Raw genomic sequence first — 20,528 nt, 5'->3', positions numbered from 1 at the left:
GAATATGGAATAAGCAACGCTTAATACTGAACGATATATAACTTAATATTGCACACATGCAAAATTGAAATTCCAATTAAATAACATATCACTGGAATGCATTTCTTAAATAAAAATTGTATTTGCAGCCTTCTGATTTAAATTTTAGCAGTAAACTTTTTCCCCAGGCTAATAATAAATGTAAAAATAAAATAACAATAATAAACCAATAAAAATATCATTAAACGTGAAACCATTCAAGCCCATGTCTGGGAGTAGCAAGACAAATTGCACAAAGAAAATGGTAATTATAGCTCAGTTTGCTACACACTGATCTACTCTGATGCGTCCAAGCCAGATACCTGGCATCTCTTCTTGGATGCTAGTTCCTCAATGTCTGGGCTCAGGCTCTGAGCTGAGGAAATCCTCAGGATCGAGTGAAGGTGTTCATCGGTCAGACGTCTCCTGTGAGATGTTTTGGCCATCTTCATTGAGGAGAATAGTTGCTCACATAGGTAAGTGCTGCCGAACATGGAGAGCATCTGAGCAGCGTGGGTGCGGAGCCCAGGCATTGTGTCAGGGATGAAATGTGGAAATTGTGAAGCGCCCACAGCATCATACTTTGATTTCAGCGTGTCACTACACTGGAGTTCAATCAGCTCCATTTGGAGGTTTGTTGGTGCTTTTACCACGTCAACTGCAAAAGGATTACTGAGCAGTTCAAATCGACATTTCTGGGCGTCAAAGTCGGCAAACCACCGGGTAAACTCAGTACTGAGTACACAGAGTTTTTCAGCAAACTGTACGCATGGGAACACAGCAGTAGAGATTTGCATGTTGGCCCAGGTTTCCTTGTAGCATCTGATTCTGCCACAGGCACAATTTCATTTTAAAAGCCCTCACTGCAGCGTACATATCTGTGATGATACGCCCCCGTCCCTGAAGCTGCAGGTTCAGCGCATCGAGATGGCTCGTGATATCACACATAAAGGCCAGCTCACACAGAAACTCTTGCTCCCTGAGCTCAGCTGTGTCTTGCCCTTTGCTTTCCAGAAACTGAAATATTTCCTCGCGTAGCTCGAAACATCTGTTCAGTACTTTCCCTCGGCTTAACCACCTCACCTCCGTGTGATACGGCACGTCTCCGTATTCCGAACCACACTCCTCAAGAAAAGATTTGAATTGGCGGTGATTCAGACCTTTGGCTCTTATAAAGTTAACTACTCGTGTTACTGCGGTCATAACATGTTCCATCTTTAGGGCTTTACCACAAAGTGATTCTTGATGTATGATGCAGTGATAAACAGTCAGCTCACCTGCACAGTTCTCCGCTCGCATCTTCTCCCGTACCCTGCCCACCAGTCCGCTCCTTTGACCACACATCGCTGGTGCACCATCTGTCGTTAACCCCACAAGTTTTTCCCATGGCAACTTCATTTCAGTTAGACATTTGGAAACCTCTTCAAATATTTCCTTCCCTGTGGTTGTGCCACGCATTGATTTTAATCCTAAAAGTTCTTCCGTAACACAGAGTTGAGTCCACACCACGGATGAAGACTGAAAGCTGGGCAGTATCAGAGGTGTCTCTGCTCTCATCCACAGTGAGGGAGAATGCAACGAAACTGTTTCCCTTCTCCATCAGCTGGTTATTTAGATTGTTGGCAAGTTCACGTGTGATCAGCTACTGTGTTTCTGTTCAGGCTAACATTTGAAAATGCTTGCTTTTTCTCTGGGCACACAACGTCGCAAACTTTCATCATACAACTTTTCACAAACTCTCCCTCACTGAAGGGCCGGGCTGATTTTGCGATCTCTGCTGCCACAACAAAACTAGCCTTTACAGCAGCCTCACTTTGTGATATGGCTTTTTTGAACATAGTCTGTTGTGAAACAAAACTTCTTTTCATCTCTTCTGCTTTCCGGCGCCTTTGAGTCATGTCCAGGTCCTTGTACTTCTCTTGGTGTTTCGTTTCATAGTGTCGTCTAATGTTGTACTCCTTGGTTAAAGCCACATGAGCTCCACATACAAGACAAACAGGTCTGTTTTTTACATAGGTAAACAGATATTCTGTCTCCCACATGTCCAGAAAGCTCCTGTTTTCGTTCTTTCTTTTCGCCATTTTGGGAGAGGTAGCGCGGCAGTATTCGCGCGGTTGTTATGACTACAGTCAACAGAGGAGAGGGCGTTAATGGGTCCTGTCCTGACTGACGCGCCAAAACGCCAACAGAGCATTCTGGGATTTGTAGTATTAGCAGTACATGCACTGTATAAGACCGGCGGGCCAGCTCTAATTTGGTATGGCCTCGTGGGCCAAATGTAATTAGGCTGCGGGCCAAATTTGGCCTGCGGGCCAGAGTTTGACACCTATGTTCTAAGTAGATCTGTGCAGTGTAGCCGTCAAAGAAGACAGAGATGGTAGAGTATGAGAGCGACACCTTGGCAGTGACTCCAGTTCGGTCTTTAGAGAGCTCCACATTGTGAACCAGCTGAGGCAAACTATTGAGGGTCAGGATTGAGTTGTCCAGCTGGATAACAAGCAAAGTGTAGGAAATAGTAAGTGAAACATCTGAAACACACAACCGGTTGATTTCGCAGCAACTATCATTAGACTGCACTGACTAAACTGTGGGTGGAGGTAGCTTACCCGAACTGTCCCACCTTGTTCCAGATGAATTTTAATGCTGGGCCTGTCCAGAACCAGTGTCACACTGTCCAAAAAGGTCACGTCTTTACGTCGACGTTCCCGGAAGTTCCCCAGAACATGGAAGTCTGGTACTGATGGAGTCAAGACCAGAGAGTATGAACACCGATCCTCAACAGAGTTAACCTGGCCGTGGAAGTCAATGACAGTGGGGCCAGTCACAGTGCATGTGGAGTACAACATGCAGCTGGTAGAAAGAAAGGAAACAAACAAGAATGAAAAAAATATCACGAGGTGCTGCTGAACGCCAAACCAGTGGGGAAGAGACATTTTATACATATTCATTAATTGAATACAATTAAATTTTCTTTATATAGCACCAAATCACAAACACAGACTCAGGCAGGAGTATCCCTCTGTGGGGACCAGTAAGAAAGTGATCACAGACGTTTCTTTGAAATACAAATACAGATATATTTACATGCCATTGCCTTCACAACGGTCCAGAGGGCCACAGCCAGAAATCTGCAGTGCAGCAGTGTCAGAACAGGTGAGACTAGAGCAGGTTTCCAGATCTGAGCTCAGCACTGCACCGTATTCATGCAAACCACCTGAAATGAGGGATAGTTTAGTTTAAAAACTCAAAGATCGCTGACTAGTTTAATAACAACTGACAGAAACATCATGGTAACATTGAAATACAGAACACATGGGTCAAGTTTTGAAGCCTGAGATTCACCAACCATCATATCTGCATCCACTGATGTCAAAGAATCTTTGATACTGACGATTGCTGGGACCGAACAAAACAGCCATTATATCAGTTGTGATACCACCAACCTGAGCCTCAAATGCCTAGACAGCAATAAACACAAACAATGTTACAATCACAGAGTAAAGACAACTGATTTCAGACAGAAGAATGGATAAAAATCTACTTGTGAAATAAACATGTCTGAATGATTCTTACTGATATGGAAACTGTCTGTCTACTACAGATTTTTTTTGAATGTGTCTGTGTTTGGGGTTTTTCTGTTGATGTTCTTGTTGTTTTTTGTTTTTGTCAATATCTTAACATATTATTTATTATCTGTCACATGCAGAGACTCACCACTGAACCAAATGCCAATATTTCCACAATCAAAACAGTTTGTGTCCCAAAATTAACTGGAACCAAACCATACTGTAAAGTAAACAGAGAAGATTCAGACACTATTAGGAATTCTGAAAGTGTTCACCAATGTTTAATATGATAAAAAAAAAATCATGTCAAATTTTATTTTTTGTTCTTACACAGTTAATTTAGTCTAAAACAACTCACATTTTCCCATTGAGCTCCATGATAAACAACACATAGCATTCCATCCTGTTCTGAATGGTTGCTACATTGTCATAAATCAGCTTTTGGATTTCAGCATTGGGTTCATTTATCCAAAGCTCAATGCTGTCTGAGTCAGGTGCAGTCCCCACAAGACAGTCACCTCCAGTTCCAGGGTTAAAAAAGTTGTCGAAGCAGAATGCAATGTTTTCACTCATGAAGGCGACCTGTTAGAAGTCAAAGACACAACTAATCAGTGATACTACGTCTTTTCTACAAACCCACTAGTTGCCTCCTCTAGCTCAGCATGACGCACAGCTCTTGTCAGGTCCTGGCATCGTACTTAATTAGGGGAGGCATGATTAGATGATGAAGACAGTGTGTGAATGTGTGTGTGAATGGGTGAATGACTGAATGTAGTGTAAAGCGCTTTGGGGTCCTATGGATTAGAAAAGCGCTATACAAATGCAGGCCATTTACCATTTATTTAAGACTTGCTGTGCTGGTCAGCCTCTCCAGTAATCACACCCTGAACCCACTGCTCCACCCCTCCGGTCCAGCCCAGCTACAACCTACACCCTGCCATACTAGCAAACATGGTTATCTCTCTGATAACGGCAAAAACTGCAGCATAGATGGACGGATGTTGATGTGCCTTCGCTGTACCATAGATCCAGTCAGACCCAGAGGATCAATCTTAATATATTGATTCCACTGTTACAAAGATGAAAACATTTTTTATATATTTAATTGAAAGCCAAATTGGCTGCTTAATATTAAGATAGAAAGAAATAAAATATAGAAAGACAAGCATAAAATACATATTTAACCCATTAATAATCATCTACACGAACGATGCATGGGGTTTCTCTCACAGGCATCACATCAAAACGGCCGCCTCAATGAGATAAGAAAGAGTCAAGAGTTTAGGTCTCCTTCATGAGGTTTAATTTTTTCTTCACATTTGAGCTCCTTTTTCTGTGAGAAGTTTTTGTTTCATTATTTTCTCATTCATAAAAGAATTCTTGAACAAAAATGTCCTCCTGCTAGAAAATCTCAGGAGGTATATCGAGGCGATACTCATCAGCACAGGTGGGGATGACAGAATTGTTTAAAACATAAAAACATCAGGATACTCACATAGATTTGCTCGTACTTCTGTCCATAATAAGTGATTGGACATGAGCTGATGTCCAACACTGAAGAACCAGTGATTATCTGCCAAGCTCCTGAAGATATGGAGGCACATGAGTGCTGTGAGCTTTAGTCTTAGTTGTTTGGACAAACAGGGAGTGCAGCAGGTTCAAACAGTAACATCATGAGTGGATAAAACAGTGTTTGTTACTAAAGAATCAACATCATGAATTTACAGTTTATACTATAAGTTAGCAAACCTTAAAAACAAAGATGCACAATATTTGTTAGGTTATTAAAGCGTCATTCCCTTTAACACTTTAAATCTTTCTGCTCTTTTTTGCTCAGGGTGTTTGTGCTATGTTTATGTTGCTTCCACTAAAGTAGGGGTGTCCAACTCCAGGCCTCAAGGGCCAGTGACCTGCAGGTTTTAGATATTACCCTGGGTCAACACACCTGATTAGTTCATTACCAGGCCTCTGGAGAACTTCAAGATATGTTGAGGAAGGCCGGTGTCCTGCTAAAACAAGCAGGACACCGAGGAGTGGAATTGGATACCCCTGCACTAAAGTGATGGGAGGAAACACTTAAAATGGCTTCCAGGTGTGTGTTTACCTGACACTCCAATCAGAACAGACAGGACAAACAGGAGGTGGAGCATCTTAAAGGAGGCCAATCAGCTGACAGAGACCTGAAAGCCACACAGTTGCGACATTTCTGAATGGACAGAAAATTAGTGAAAAATACATTGTGAAAATCTTGTACACCAACTCACTCCCTCTAAAAGTCTTGCTCCATGACCTCGACAAACTCAAACTTCTGTTTTTTAGCAACCACTGGTGCTGCACTCTGCTTAGTCTGTGGGTAACTGTGGGCTGCCTTCAGACTCATACAGGCTACTAGAGGACTTTTTCATCTTGATGACCACTTTTACCTTTGGTGCTTAGCATCTTTTTCAGGGAGCTGCTACTGTGACATCAACAGCCTTACAGCCTTACAGCTCCATGCAGAACCTGTATGTGACAGATATGACCAGGAGCTGTGCAGAGTTGGGACTGAAAATGCTCTGATTTTGACATTTACAGAGAGCTTCACTGGAAATCAAGTTAAGTGTTCACAAAAATATGGTTATTTCACAAGTTAGTCCAGGATGAAAGTGGTGGTGCTGGCAGCATGTGACCAATCACAGACATGGAAATGTCTCTCACGCCTGAACCTCTTCCAGGAATAAAAACATAATATTCCAGAGAACTGATTGGTCAGTAGGCAGTGATTTCATCACACCTTTTAATCTCTAATCTGTAATTTAGTACAAGATTACATCTTTGCCATTGTGCTTTAGCTCTCGTAAGTCATGAACTGCCTTTGGTACAACATCCCAGGTGATCAATGTTGTTTACTGTAGGTAACGTGGGGGAAAATAGTGACAGACACAGAGTTTGTGTGTTAATACTGAGGCTGTTAAACAAACAGAAATGGATTTAAGTTGTTGTTCGAACATCTTGCTGCTCCTGTACTCATCTGTCAAATCTGATTCTTCACATAGACATTTGACAGATTTAATCTCCAAACTAGAAGTTTATTTTTATAATCCAACACCAAGGTTTGAAACCTTCACCCTCAGAGAATAAAGACAAGTAGAAATATGTCCTTTTTTTAAAATACGCACACTAATGAATATCATAACTGAAATACAGTGCTACAGATCCCCATGTGGAAATCAGCCTATTTATAATTATTTATCATCCTTCGTGTTATGTGTTTATTAGTCTTCCTTTGTCTCTCAGAGCTCTGAATTGTGGATGTATCCACTGAGCGGTGCTGCTGTTTGGTCCAAAAGCTAAAATGAGAGTAGAGGTGTGCAGCGTGTCCAGCTTCTCTTACCTTCTGCAGCTCTGATGGAGGATGAGGAGGAAGGAGGAGGTAGCAGATGGGCAGATTCATCTGTTGGTGTCTCTGTATGAGACAAACTGCTGCTCTCTCTGTCTCTCTCTCTTTATTTGCATCCTTCAGGCGGTCCACACCCCAGAGGAGAGAAGAGGTGGAGTCCACAGTGGAGCTACCCGATGTGAAGTGCTCGCTACTGATTCAGCACTGTGTGGGTCAGCACCACAGAGGAACAATGAACTGTGTGAAGAAAAAAAAATCAATAACAATGACACATCTGAAATCACTGTTTCTAATTTAAAGCAGTGAAAAGCAAAAAGTGAAAAAAGTACAAAAAAATGTTGATTTTAGAAAAAATACAGAAAGAAACAGAACATGTGATCAGACAGACTGCGACAGGCCTACTCTCATACTCTCAGATATTTCATAAACTCTGTCCTACGTCAACTTTCCAGATAAGAAACAAATATCTCTGCACTATCAAGAAACAGCTGGGCTGTCCTTGGCCCTACAACCAGCACATCCAGGCAGAGCTTATTGTACCTACAAAGGCTCCACGGAGACTAAAGTTTATTTAGGTGTTACCAGAAAAATGGGTTAACCCCCCACCAACAAAAACAGTGGATTATTATTCCAGTAATCCATTTGTTGGTAATAAATACAGTCTAAATGGAAAATGAATCTAAACTTTTACCTTTGGAAAATATATGCAAGAAATCTCTTAAATCTATTCATCTGAAACAGGGTCACTTTCAATTCTGCAATCATCAATACCTGAAGGTTTCTCCAGTAAAACTATGGTAGAAAGAACTACAATGAAACATCACCATGAAATAAGTCAAAACCCATCAAACTCTGTTTCGATTGGAGTTTGTTCCCATTGCAAAAACACACATTACATGTTAATGTTAGCATTCGAGGATAGTATTACGAGCAACTTTAGGAAATTCACAGACACAGAGTTTGTAGAAGGCAACATCGCATTCAGTGCATGTTGAATTGAATATGAATTTTCATTGTTTATTTAATTTGATAGAACAACAAGAATCCTGCATGACTTCAGAAATCATGTTTCCACTAAGTATTTACATCGTAATGCAAATGAAAAACACATAGCAAAAAATGGTTATCATTAACAGATGAAAGGCTTTAGTTATTACTGGTATTAAACATGAGATATTTAGTTAGAAAATTGTAGGATTTTCATTTGTAACTTAGGTTTCAACCTCAGTTTTTACGTCACTCCACGCTTTTTTGTTTTTGTTCTTTTTTCAGTCGTTTTTGTTATCTTCATAAAGGGTCTTCTTCTGTTTCTTCCTTCTTTGCCTTTTGCCTGTTCCTGGTCTGGATTACTGTATTTCTTACGCTACCAGCTTTTGTGTGTAACAGCTGCTAGCTTAAAGATAACTATTTTAATTTTTGGATTTTACTCTGCAGCCAAGCATCCTTCACTTGGTTGGCTATTGTCATCACTTGAGCCCTTAAAATGTAAATCAGCTCTGAGATGCTTCTTTTAGAATAATCTGAACAGAGGAAAACTACAAGGATATTCATATTACAGATTTAAAAGGGAACTCTGGAGTAGAGTGGGTTTGAGAGTATCTCAGGGTCTTGTTCATTAGTGAGCGGAGAGTGGATCAAGAGACTAACTGATGGTTTGGTGTGGTGTCTGCAGTGATGCTGAACAGTTGGATCAGGATGAAAGAGGAGGAAGGGGAAAAGCTTGAAAAGCTTTCTATAGTCAGTTTATCCATTATTTGAATATCATATGATGCATTTGAGTACACAGTGTATTTGCACATTATCATATTTGTGTTATATGTGTGGTATCTTGTTACTTTGACAAAAATATTGTGTTGGAATCAGTATACGTCACTGTGGGGGTTTGTATAAAGCAGTGAAAGCCTGGCGTAAACATAACGTTAAAGAACATTTTCTAAAAAGCAGAAAAGCAACTCGAGTTGTTGTATCTATGTCATAAACACATCTACATACTTATGCATATAGATATAATAACAAACAGCAGCACACAATCAGCGTAAACCCCATGTACCTTCATAATTATATTGAATACTGTACCTTAAGGACCTGACAATATTAAAGAGAAAACCCCAACAATTAGATGAAGCCCCTATCAGCAAGCACTTGCAAAAGTGATGTGAAAACACATAGTGAATGAAAGGGGCTGAGTGATGAAGAAATGCTCAGTGCATTATGGGAATCCCCCAGCACCCTGGGCCTAGTGCAGTGTAACTAAGGGAGGAATCCTAACTACACACGTTATCAAAAAGGAAAGTTTTAAGCCTAATCTTAACAGTGGATGCCTGTCTCCCAAATCCAAACGGTCTCCCTTTCGATTGTTAATTATCATAGGAACCCAATATCATAGCAAAGTGTATATTAGACATGTTTCAGTACTACATACAGAAATTTCAGTACTAGCAGGGGGAGATAATATATTTAAAGACAAGAAGTTGCTAGTGAGCATGTAAGGGATGAAGTACATGCCAGGATAGCCAAATAATAGTGATTTACACTAGTTGATCTTAAAAGTAATAAATAAACCAAGTATTTTTTCAGGATGACTCTAATTATATTGCGCAAATGGAAGAAAACAGTCCTACATATTTGTTTAATATGTCCATTGAAGGACATACCCTGGTCAAAAATGACACCAAGGTTCCTCACAGTGTGACTGGAGGCCAAGGTAATGCCATCCAGATTGAAAATCTGATTACATAGATTTTCAATCTGGGGCAATAATTTCAGTTTATCTGAGATTAGAAGCAGAAAATTTGAGGCCATCCAGGTCTTTATGTCTTTAACCTCCTAGGACCCTGCGTCCACATATGTGGACATCACATTTTGGGTTATTTACACCAAAATACTCAATTTTGCTCTGCAAGGGCCTGATATCCACTTACAAGGACATTATACTGCTACTGTTCTATCGAAATGTTAAATGAATATCCTCATATGTGGCTCTCATGTTTCTTAGAAACAAAGATTAGGTTTAAAAAAATCTAGTAATTCTTTGTTTTTACATTCATCAGGTCCCAATCAGCCCAAATATCAAAGAGAAATTAAAAATGCTGTGGAAGAGTTCGGGTCTTAGGAGGTTAAGACATTCCTGCAGCTTACTGAATGAGCGTGGTCACATGAAAGAGGTGGTGCTGGCAGCATCTGACCAATCACAGACATGGAAATGTTTACTGGCAGTGTCTTTGATACAAGAATTAAAAAATTGTCTGTGATTCAGTGCTTTTGCCCTAATGACGTTGACTTTTTCTTCATTACTATATCAACAATATAGTCATGTTTTAGCAGTGACCTACAGAAAACTTCCTGCTGTACAATACAATGCAAAAATACCCATTTTATTTCTCTTACATGCAGTGTTATCTAAATAAATTCAATTACACACAAAACGTTCTCTTTGTGAGGTTTTAATTTGCCATTGAAAAAAGGAGCAACCAGCAGTACAGAGTATGGCAGCAGTATGCATGGCATTTGACAAAGAAGGATAACAGGCATAGTTATCTTTCTGCCAAGGTCACAGAGTACAGTCAGAATGTTGCATGCAAAAGATAGGTTGTACAGTTGAGTATGTCTTGTATTGTAAGATTATATGAACACAGAACATTAATATGGAGCCTGAAGCACTAAATTCTTTTAACTGTCATCATGTTGCTGGTTTGCATATCAGTAATATACAAGCTGGCTCATTTAATACTTTCTTTGTCTGCATGCGGAATCATCCAGGTAGGGAAATCCCAAAAAGTTAATTCTGTTCATCTGGACGTAGCGTTTTAGGTGGCAGAGACGTTTTGTCACTCATCCAAGTGACGTATTCAGTCTGCAAGACTTCTCCAAGACTGAAGATGTGTGCAGTGTTATAGCAATCTGAAATAAATTTACACACAAACAGGTTCACTTTGTGTTTCTCTCACTGAAAACGCTACGTCGAGATGAAGAAAATAAACTTTTTGAGACTTCCTTTGTTGTCAATCAAGGTGATGCTCTTTCTCTTACGCTGTTTGCAATATGTTTAAACAATTTAGGTAATACGTTGTATGACTCACTCCAGTGTTTTGTTGTATGCCAGTGATATTCCCCTCCGAGTACAGGAGTTATCTGCAAAGCAAGGTGAATTTGCTTTGCAAGTTATTCTTGTTAAAGATCAGTTAATGTTAGCCGTGAAAAATGATGTTATTACCTGAACGGCATTCTCTGTGTCTTAACAATTACAGGAAAGTTACTCAACAGTTTTCAGTAGCTGTTGAAAGATATATTTTTAAGTAAAAAGCCAGGATTCACACTAAAATCAGAATCAGAATACTTTATTGACCCCTAGGGGAAATTATTTGAAGCCAATCAAAACAAAAGTCCCATTCAACTACTACCTGTGAAACCTCCCTGTGATAATCAAACTTTCTAACACCTCTTATCACATCTGTAACATTTTCTCTGAAATTAAATTTATAAAGACATCAGATGTATTTAGCTGTACCATTGGCCTTCGAGTTTAACAGATTTTAAAAAAGAAAATAAAAACTATCAGCTTCTGAGTATTGAGAGTGCCACTTGGAGAATGTTCTTTAACATTTGCAGCTTGGTCTGTTATTCGACACAGTAACATGAAGGATTATAACAACACACTTACAGTTCAGCTGTGAAGAGATTTTAGGTATCTCTTAAATAATCATCTCAGGGCTATCACAGTGAGGTTTCTCCAAGCCCCCTGCCTCTACTTTTCGCATTTTGTTTTGAAAAAAAAAAAAACCCAACCCCAAGTGTAATAACAGCAGCAACACCAAAAACTATAACAAAACTGACAATGACAATCCATCCATCCTCTGTGTCTCCTCCTGGCGGGCCTGCAGGTGAGAAACAGGTGTGAGGTGTCAGCTGTCAGGTAGGTGATGAGTGAAGAACAGAACAGAATCCATTTCCTCTTCAAACTGCTGTCAGACATTATCTACTGCACTCTGATCACATCACTCAGACCAGCTGCTTTCTACAAAGTCTCATCAACAACATCTTTAGAAACAAACATCAACAACCAGGAAGCAGCTTCACCTCTGATCACACACTCAACTCTACTCACTCACCTGGAGGATCAACATGAAGGTAGATGATACTGATGGGATCGGTCTCCAGATGAGCTCTCCTCTTGCGATTTGTTCCTGTCGCAACGCGACACTCGTATGTTCCAGTGTCATTAATGTTCACATCGGTCAGAATCAAAGACACGTCTCCATCCTTCATCTGTTTGTCCTGCAGATCCACCCTGTCTATAAAGTATGGATGCTGCTTGCCTCTATCGGAATGACCATCCAGGATCAAAAACACATACTCATCCTGCAGGTCAGCTCTGCTCCATTCTACTACTGTGATGAGCTTCTTGTTTGGAGCTCGACACTGCAGAGTGACGTTCTGCCCGACGGTTGCTGTGGTGGCTGTGAGGTTCACGTGGACTGAAGGAACGAGAAAGTTACAGAGAAATGAGAGGATGGATTCACGGCTTTGATGATATGAAAGGAGAAGTAAAAATGAGTCAAAGACACATGAAGGGGAAGACAAATGTGCATTTTCTTTTCAGGAAGGGGGCGAGTTACATTACTGCTTCATTAGACATTCAAACATAGGTCACTTATAAGTCAATGTTCCTTACAACTTTGTTCAAGCATTACGTTTGATGTACTGTTGCGTTAGCATAGATCAAAAGTGAGATTTTTCCAGTACATTCAATCACACGTAATCCCTGAGGTGAGCGTTTTCTCTCTTGGTCGCCTGTGTTTTTGTTGTTATTGTTGTTGTTTGTTGTTGTTGCCTTAAAAAAAGGGAATCTTTTGAAAAGTTTTACTATTTTGAAGTGACTTGTGAAAGTAACTAATAGAGACATGTTACTGTCTTTTGTTCCAAATGTTATAGTTTTTTACACAATCCTGTGCAATAATATACACATATGATTATAACCCTAGTTTTATTATCAAAGGTAATGCAAAGATATGCAGATGGATTAAGGACTGATCACTGGAACAAGCCGCTGCAGTTCTACAAGGTCGAGAGCTCTGCAGCAGGATGAGTTTGCAACTCGATGAGCTTGCTGGACTTTTTCTTATGTTTGCAATGATGTGATCATTGCAAACATGCACACACACACAACACGGAGGAATCACCACCCGGAAGACCGTTCCACTATGGGCTCAAATTGTGGTCATAAATATTTTGTATTTGTAAATCAGAATGTGTAGTTGTGAACTGAGTTTTGTAACCTTGTAAACCAAAATATCTGAAAACTTTTATCTTTGTGCATCTATAAATGAGAATTTGTGTGTTTGCAAAAAAAATATTTATACAAGTTATAAATAGTTTTTGTTTAGGTCTGGTTACAGATACAAAGCAAAAAACTATGTGCAAAACTGTGCTCAAGTTTCCTGGATGTGTGTGAGTTGTTTTGGTTATTTTTGGTCCTATTTTGGCCCGTTTGGTACTTTAGTGATCAGAATTATTGTCTGAAGGCCAATACAGCTTTGCCGTATAGTAATTACAGACAAGACAGACGGGACTGGAGGATAGGAAAGAGAAAAAGAAATAAAGAAAGGGAGGGAGGAAGAGAAAAACAGAGCGGACAAGGGACAGTATGAGAAGTAATACTGTAAAAACGCTGGATCACCTGTTGAAAGAAAAAAATGAAAATGAAAACAAGCATCAAAGAGCAACACAATATGGGGACCACAGCAACAACCTAGATAATTAACAGTAAATAGTAAATATTGACAGTTGTTTTGCAGCATGCAAGACCGACAGCGCACAATGTGCTTTGAGGTAGCAGCCAAGGAATATATAGTTTGTATCTGTGATCACCCATGTGTACACCGTTGTGTACACCCTTGTGTGTGAGTGCACTTCTATTCAAAAGGTTTCTCCATGTAACGATCTGATAGAGGGTATAGGGAGCAATAGCCCATAGTCATGGGGGAGTTCCAGGTCCCAGACATCCAGAGGCCCCCAGTGCATCAGAACCCAAAGAGGACCATTGGAGGGGTAACCTTTCCTCCCAGAAAGACCTGAGGACAGCCCCAGGAGTAGGGTAACCCAGCAGCCATGGTGCAGAAGTCACAGGGGACTGCAATGATGTGCCCGTGGGCTCCGCCGGCAGCCAGCCGCGTCAGAGCAGACCAGGACCCAGCGGCCCGAGGTCTGAGGGGTCCCCCACCTCCCGGAATGGGCCCAAGTCAGCCACGGGCGCCAGGCCCCGCCAAACAGCCACTTGGAGTGTGCTGGTACATACCTGAGCGCCCAGCCCCGGATACCAAGAACCACCAACTCACTAACGGTTGGGGCCGTCACTGAGGAACACTCAGCCACCTGCAGGGAGTGAGGTGAGGGGAGATGTTCCCAGAGAGGTGGAGTCTCTGACCCAACCTGACATATAAACACAGACAAACAGGCACACACAGACACAAAGATGCATTCCCACCCTCATGCACACATATACAAATACTCACACACTCGTCCAACATGGAGACAAACAGAAATAGACACTACGCACACACTCCCCAAACATCCTCTATACCCCAGGACCAGGTACCCTTGCCCCCAGAGGGACAATCCACCTTTAGACCCAGATGTTTACCTGCTGTGTGAGTTTCAGCTTCCAAGTACAAATTTTGATCCAATTTTTTTTCCTTTCAGCTAATTGGTCAATGCCATGTCAATCACAAATTTTACAATCCAATCAGAGAACAGATAGATATGGCTGTCGTAGTGGCGCAGTACTGAGCTTCAGGTCGTGAAAGGGTAATACATTTTGAAGCTGGAGAACGGTGACAGCTCTCCCACGGTCACACGTTGATGACGTATTTGGAAATCAATTCGGGTGGGACATGACAACAGCGCCACCTGCAGGAAGATTTTCTCTCTGGTACCTTGTGTTCTGATACCTGACAATTTTTTTTATGACACCTGACAATTTTTTTTCTGATACCTGACTTTTTTTTTTTTGACAACTGACACCTGACAATTTTTTGTCTGACACCTGACAACTTTTTTTCTGACACCTGACAACTTTTTTTCTGACACCTGACAATTTTTTTTTCTGATACCTGACTTTTTTTTTTTTTTGACAACTGACAATTTTTTTTTCTGATACCTGACTTTTTTTTTTTTTGACAACTGACACCTGACAATTTTTTTTCTGACACCTGACAATTTTTTTTCTGATACCTGACAATTTTTTTTTTGACAACTGACACCTGACAATTTTTGGTCTGATACCTGACAATTTTTTTTTTGACAACTGACACCTGACAATTTTTTGTCTGATACCTGACGATGTCCTAAAATGTACACCGTACAGGCGAAGAAACATTGAGAGACAAACTTCACAGTGAGGCACAGAAAACTAACAAAGGAGATACTGGAGAAGACACACAGAAACAAGACTAAGACAAACTGGACATGGAAGGAACCAACACTCAGTGAACTAAGAACAAGAGCAAACAAATTCAAAACACGGGGTCAAAACCCAGGATGATGGTATTACCATCGGCCAAGCTGAGAGAAAGTAATGTAGAGGATTTCAATATAGAGAGCTGGTTTAATGACTTTCTGAATTTGTTATCAGTGGAACAGACCTTTGCAGTTCTATTACAAACAGAGACACACAAAGACACTGGGACACAGAGAGAATGAGACCAGCTCCAAGTGGACATTTCTTACAGATGTCCTGATGACAGAATCCCCAGAGAGCATAGAAGCTGCTCGTTTCAGATTACAAGCATTCAGCATAATGAGAAGTGTACACGCTCAGCAAACTTGCACAGGCTGCATTGCATAATGGATTGTTTCTGGGTGCTGTGAGACTCATCAGCTCTACAGTACAAAACCTTCCTTCAAACTAGACATTACTGTATTGCAAACACTACCCTAAATGCCATTGCTATTTAAAATCTGTGAAATTTGCCACTTTTTAGATTAGTTTTATTATCTTATTTCTTTCATCTGCTTACTGTTTTATTTCACTGGTATTATTATCTTGATAGATATCTTATCTATTATCTTTCACTCTTTCATTATCTTTCCACCATCTAAATACAACCAGCACACAGGGCTGTTTTTCTTCTCAACACATTTTACATGTGGAAATGACAATAAAGCATCTTTCATCTTTAACCTGTGTGTTACAACCCGAAGAGGAGTTTGACAGAGAAATAGCTGACACACTTAACTCACGTCAATATTCTGATTCCCTTAAAAGGAAAAACAAACACAATTTTCATTGACTCTATCACAGCACTGACAGTAACACAGACTGCAGCTCGCCTCTGACAGTGAATCAGTCCTCCTGACACACTGAGCTGGACACACAGTTAAGAAAATGATGGGTGGAATATATGTGCCAAGTCAAGTAGTAACAGAATAAACACTCACCAGATTGCGATACCTCTGCAATACTGTAAAATAATACGATTAGGGCTCCCACTGTTCCAGACATTTTTCCTTATCATCAGGGACAAAAATGTCTCTTGGACACTTTCACTTTCATTTTGATGACGCACAGAATCTAAACGAGTCCTTGAGAGTACTCTAATTTAGCCTCCTTTCTCTCTTCTGTGTCCACCTGCTGTGGCTTCTCAACTTTCACATTTCAGTACAGCTCATGAATCACACACTGCTTTCCGCTGTATAAGCTGCCTCTATATGTTAAAAGCATCTTTATCAGTATTGGAAATACTGGCCCCGTATTTACTTGGTGTCAAATCTATATCGGGATTTGAAGTATGGCACAGCACTAGTGTGTAAATCTGGTTTTAACAGCTTATCAATGAAGTGTTTCAAAATGTAGTTTTAAAATTCAAATATGTGCACATTTTTATTTAATTTTTTTAATGGAAAGTTATGGCCACACATCCTATCATATCAAATTAATAAGACCCATCCAAACAAAGAACATAGAAACATATTTATTAAGTGACATTAAGTCTTTCTTAGCAGATAAATCTCATATTTACTGAGAATCTATTCATTCAAGTAAGTAAAACCAGTTTTACAAATCAAGCATTTTTCTTTTAATTACATTTTTGGTATATATATTTTTTTTAATTTAAGCAATATATAGTGGACCTAAATCTGCACATTAATATCATTTCATTTTAAAGCTGTTTTTTCCTAGAATTCAACACAACTTCTAAATATTAATTTGATATTTTTGCCACCATCTAAATACAGTTTATATTTTGCAAATTACCAATTAATACATTAGTTCAATGCAAGAGATCCAGATTTCTTTCTAACATGTGTCAGCATTGACGACCGCCCAGAGTCGTCTTCACATGACAGCATCAGATTAAACATGAAGTCAACTTTGTGGGTCATCACTCAAAAGTTACCGAAAGAATGTTTTGGTCAGTTGATACAGTTTATGCTGAGAAATGTTTTGCACTCATATTAACTGTGAAGCATTACAAACAGTTTAGTCACAATTAAGAAGAGTTTAAAAAGTATTGTTTGTGCTGTATCGTAATCAGGTAGGTTATGAGTAAAAAACAGAATTTCTACAAAGTCTAATCAACAACATCTTTTGAAGCAAGCTGTTGTCTTCTTTCTCACACTAAATGCTACAAACATGGTTTTACATTTAAACATACTACAATAGTGTCTCCATGTGGTCACTTGCATAACTACAGTTCTGTAAAGCTCTCCTGCTTTACTCCTGCCTGCTCCCAATAGACACCAGTAATATGCCCATGCTGGGTGTGCTGTCATGCCTGTGCATGGACAAAAATTGACAGAAGGCCAAGGAAGTTCAGGTCTCCTGTTTTTTGTTTTTTTTCTGGGGAGTTACGTGCCTTTTATTGCTTGAATGATTCATAGGTCAGTGGTTTAACAAACAACAAATGTTCCTCTGAAAATAGTCAGCTACAAAGAGTGAAAAAGTAGCCAATGTTCAAAGAAAACTTCTTTGGACATTGGTTAATAGTCTTCCAGAAAGCCTGGAACAGATGCTGCCACAAATTGTCGACTGTCTGATTCTCTTGAGTACCACTTTAAAATGTCTTTAGCCTCTGCAGCTTGATGCTTGTCTGTCATTCAACACAAAAGCATAAAGAAATTCAGCACAAGACTCACAGTTCAGCTGTCTCGTAAACTTCTCCCCAGAGCTGTCAGAGTGGTTCAGTCCCCTGCACCCTGAGTTTGGGGTTTGACAAGAAAAATAGCAGCAACAACACCAAAGATAAAACAGTACAAAAACATTCCCTTTGTTGACCTCTCCAACTTCTGTGTGTTCTCCTGGACTTGCAGGTGTGAAACGGCTGTGAGGCAAACAGTCTCCAACAGCATGAGTAGAAAGTCCTAGTGGATGATGCAGGAGACTCCTGAATAGTTTATACCACCAGCTTGGGACACCCCAGGGCAAGGAACCATTCCCACTCATATAAATATATATAAAATTGTTTGTTCTTGCTGTTGGGATCTTGAAGGAATTCACACACAGATCAAATTATAAAGAGGAGTCCTGTTTCTCTGGATATGATGTTGCTTCCAGCAGAGGCAAAAACCCAATGACAGTGCAGTCAGAGTTATTTAGCTTCACTTCACTCTCCTAAGTCCAGTTTCAGTTTAACTTTAGCTCACGTTTCAGAATTACTTTAAAAAAAATCAAAAAACTAATTTAAGAAAATAATACAAAAGATATAAAACTGACAGAACAAAAGTTTAATGAAGCTGTTAAATGATGTAATTTAATATTTGTGTTACAATGATACATCCAGAGGAGTGTGAACATTAGATCAGAAGTACTAAGAAAAAAGTGCTTGGGTGAATGAGACAATTGTGCAAAGTACTTTGAGGACTCAGGTAAAGTAGTGCTGTATAAGAACCAGTCCATTCACCATGCTTTATGTGCATGAGCACTTTTAAGAAAAAAAGTGTTGCCTGGTAGCCACTACAGAGAAAAGCACACGGACCCTCTGACACATACAGAAAGAGGAAGTAGGACTATTTTAATTTCTGTCAAACTGCTGCTGATCTCATTTCAGCCAGCTGCAGGATGGAGGGAACATCTGTACAGATGCTGCTGGGTGAGTCCGACCTGCTGGATCTGTGTTGGTGTCTGAATTCTGAGAGATGATCACAGTTATTAAAGTTCATTTCTCTTTTAGTTTTGCTCTCACTGCTGGGCTGCACAGCAAACCAAGGTCAGTCAGCATCTTTTATCAAATGTTATATTTTTGAAATCCTGAAGACTGTAAGTAATAATTATAAGTAACTTCTTTCTTAAGGAGTGATGACTAAGGAGGATGTAGAAAGCATTTCATTTGTAGATGATCATGCAGTTCTTACAGACATCTTGCTGGTCTAGTTTTCATTAACAAGTAGAGGAAAAGAATATGACTAAATATTTTATTTAAGCCCTCACAGCTCGTCTGACTGTGAATCCCAGCAGCTCTCAAATCTTTGAAGGAGACTTTGTGTCTCTGAGCTGTGAAGAAGATGACAGCTCTGCTGTATGGACTCTGAGGAGAAACACAAGCAAAGAAACCAGGACCCAATGTGGAGTTAAATGGGGGAAATCTACTGGGAATTCCTGCAAAATCAGCTATATCTTTCCATGGCACACTGGCGTTTACTGGTGTGAGTCCAGAGAGGGTCCCATCAGTAACATGGTTAACCTGACAGTCACTGGTAAGCTGAGTGTGTGGAGTTAGTGTTGATGAAGCTGTGTGTAAATGGATGAAATGCTGTAGTTTGTCTCTGTGTTGAGGTGGATCAGTGATCCTGCAGAGTCCTGTCCTCCCTGTGATGGAGGGAGATGACGTCACTCTGCTCTGTGAAACAAAGACCACTCCCTCCAACCTCCCAGCTGCTTTCTATAAAGATGGCTCCCTCATCAGGAAGCAGCCTACAGGTCACATGACCATCCAGCATGTTTCCAGGTCTGATGAAGGCCTCTACAAGTGTGACATCAGCGGTCATGGAGAGTCTCCATCCAGCTGGATCACTGTCACAGGTGAGCAGCTTCACTCCTTTTTTTAACCAATAATTGGCCTATTCCACTAGCACCTACTCAGTTCAGCTCGACTTGCTCAACTCGAATTTTAGGGTTTTAGTTTCTGGTACCCTGTGGTTTTTTTAGTACCTGCTTGGCTGGGGTTCCAAGTGACCTGAGTCACATGCAGTCTGTGAGGTCAACAGACTGCATGCCACCTGAGTCTGCAAGAATCCATTGACCGAGCAGCAGGTATATGATCACCCATTTTTTAGTATTGTGTCTGTGTTGCATACAAATGTCATCATAGCCTTGTTGCTGTATCGATATCACACACATTAGGTGATACTCAGTTGTAATGGAAAATGATGGCAGCTGAGTAGAGAAGAGTTGAGTGAGGATGAGTAGGTACTAGTGGAAAAGAAGCTATAATAACCTGAACAGGTCAGATTCTCTCCGCAGGTAAACCTACAACACTGTCTACTACCACCAACCCCACCAGTGGTTTGCATATCTCTACAGTTACACCCACTACCACCTTCACCACCTCCACCAGAGCCCCTCCAACCAA

The 20,528-nt window shown here is 40.3% G+C and overlaps 2 protein-coding genes and 1 pseudogene across 2 annotated transcripts in view; 1 reads left to right on the top strand and 2 right to left on the bottom strand.

Annotated features, from left to right (window-relative positions):
• Positions 1–314: 314 nt before the first annotated feature.
• Positions 315–1,362, bottom strand: LOC146713420 (general transcription factor II-I repeat domain-containing protein 2 pseudogene; annotated as a pseudogene).
• Positions 1,363–1,889: 527 nt separating this feature from the next.
• On the bottom strand, positions 1,890–2,864 carry LOC146713419 (uncharacterized). The gene is made up of 2 exons (XM_085447865.1): positions 2,625–2,864; positions 1,890–2,505 (listed from the first exon to the last, which is right to left on the bottom strand). Exons 1-2 carry the CDS (start codon positions 2,862–2,864, stop codon positions 1,963–1,965), a joined length of 783 nt encoding a protein of 260 aa, XP_085303991.1. The 3' UTR covers positions 1,890–1,962.
• A 16,155-nt stretch (positions 2,865–19,019) lies between these two features.
• LOC146713418 (uncharacterized) overlaps positions 19,020–20,528 on the top strand; it is a 2,322-nt gene continuing 813 nt past the window's right edge. The window contains exons 1-5 of the mRNA XM_085447791.1: positions 19,020–19,049; positions 19,131–19,166; positions 19,381–19,653; positions 19,733–19,978; positions 20,420–20,528. The exon at positions 20,420–20,528 is cut by the window's right edge and continues 305 nt beyond it. Of these exons, the coding sequence (XP_085303917.1) occupies positions 19,040–19,049; positions 19,131–19,166; positions 19,381–19,653; positions 19,733–19,978; positions 20,420–20,528 (674 nt within the window). The 5' untranslated portion in view covers positions 19,020–19,039. The remainder of the gene's footprint in view (positions 19,050–19,130; positions 19,167–19,380; positions 19,654–19,732; positions 19,979–20,419) is intronic.

Source organism: Copadichromis virginalis, linkage group LG3 (genome assembly GCF_057382275.1).
Source record: "Copadichromis virginalis isolate Kocher_CV1m ecotype Utaka linkage group LG3, C_Virginalis_male_GT1.1, whole genome shotgun sequence".
NCBI classification, from domain to species: domain Eukaryota; kingdom Metazoa; phylum Chordata; class Actinopteri; order Cichliformes; family Cichlidae; genus Copadichromis; species Copadichromis virginalis.
The sequence above is the reverse complement of the archived record's forward strand: the minus strand, read 5'-3'. Positions and strand labels throughout refer to the sequence as shown.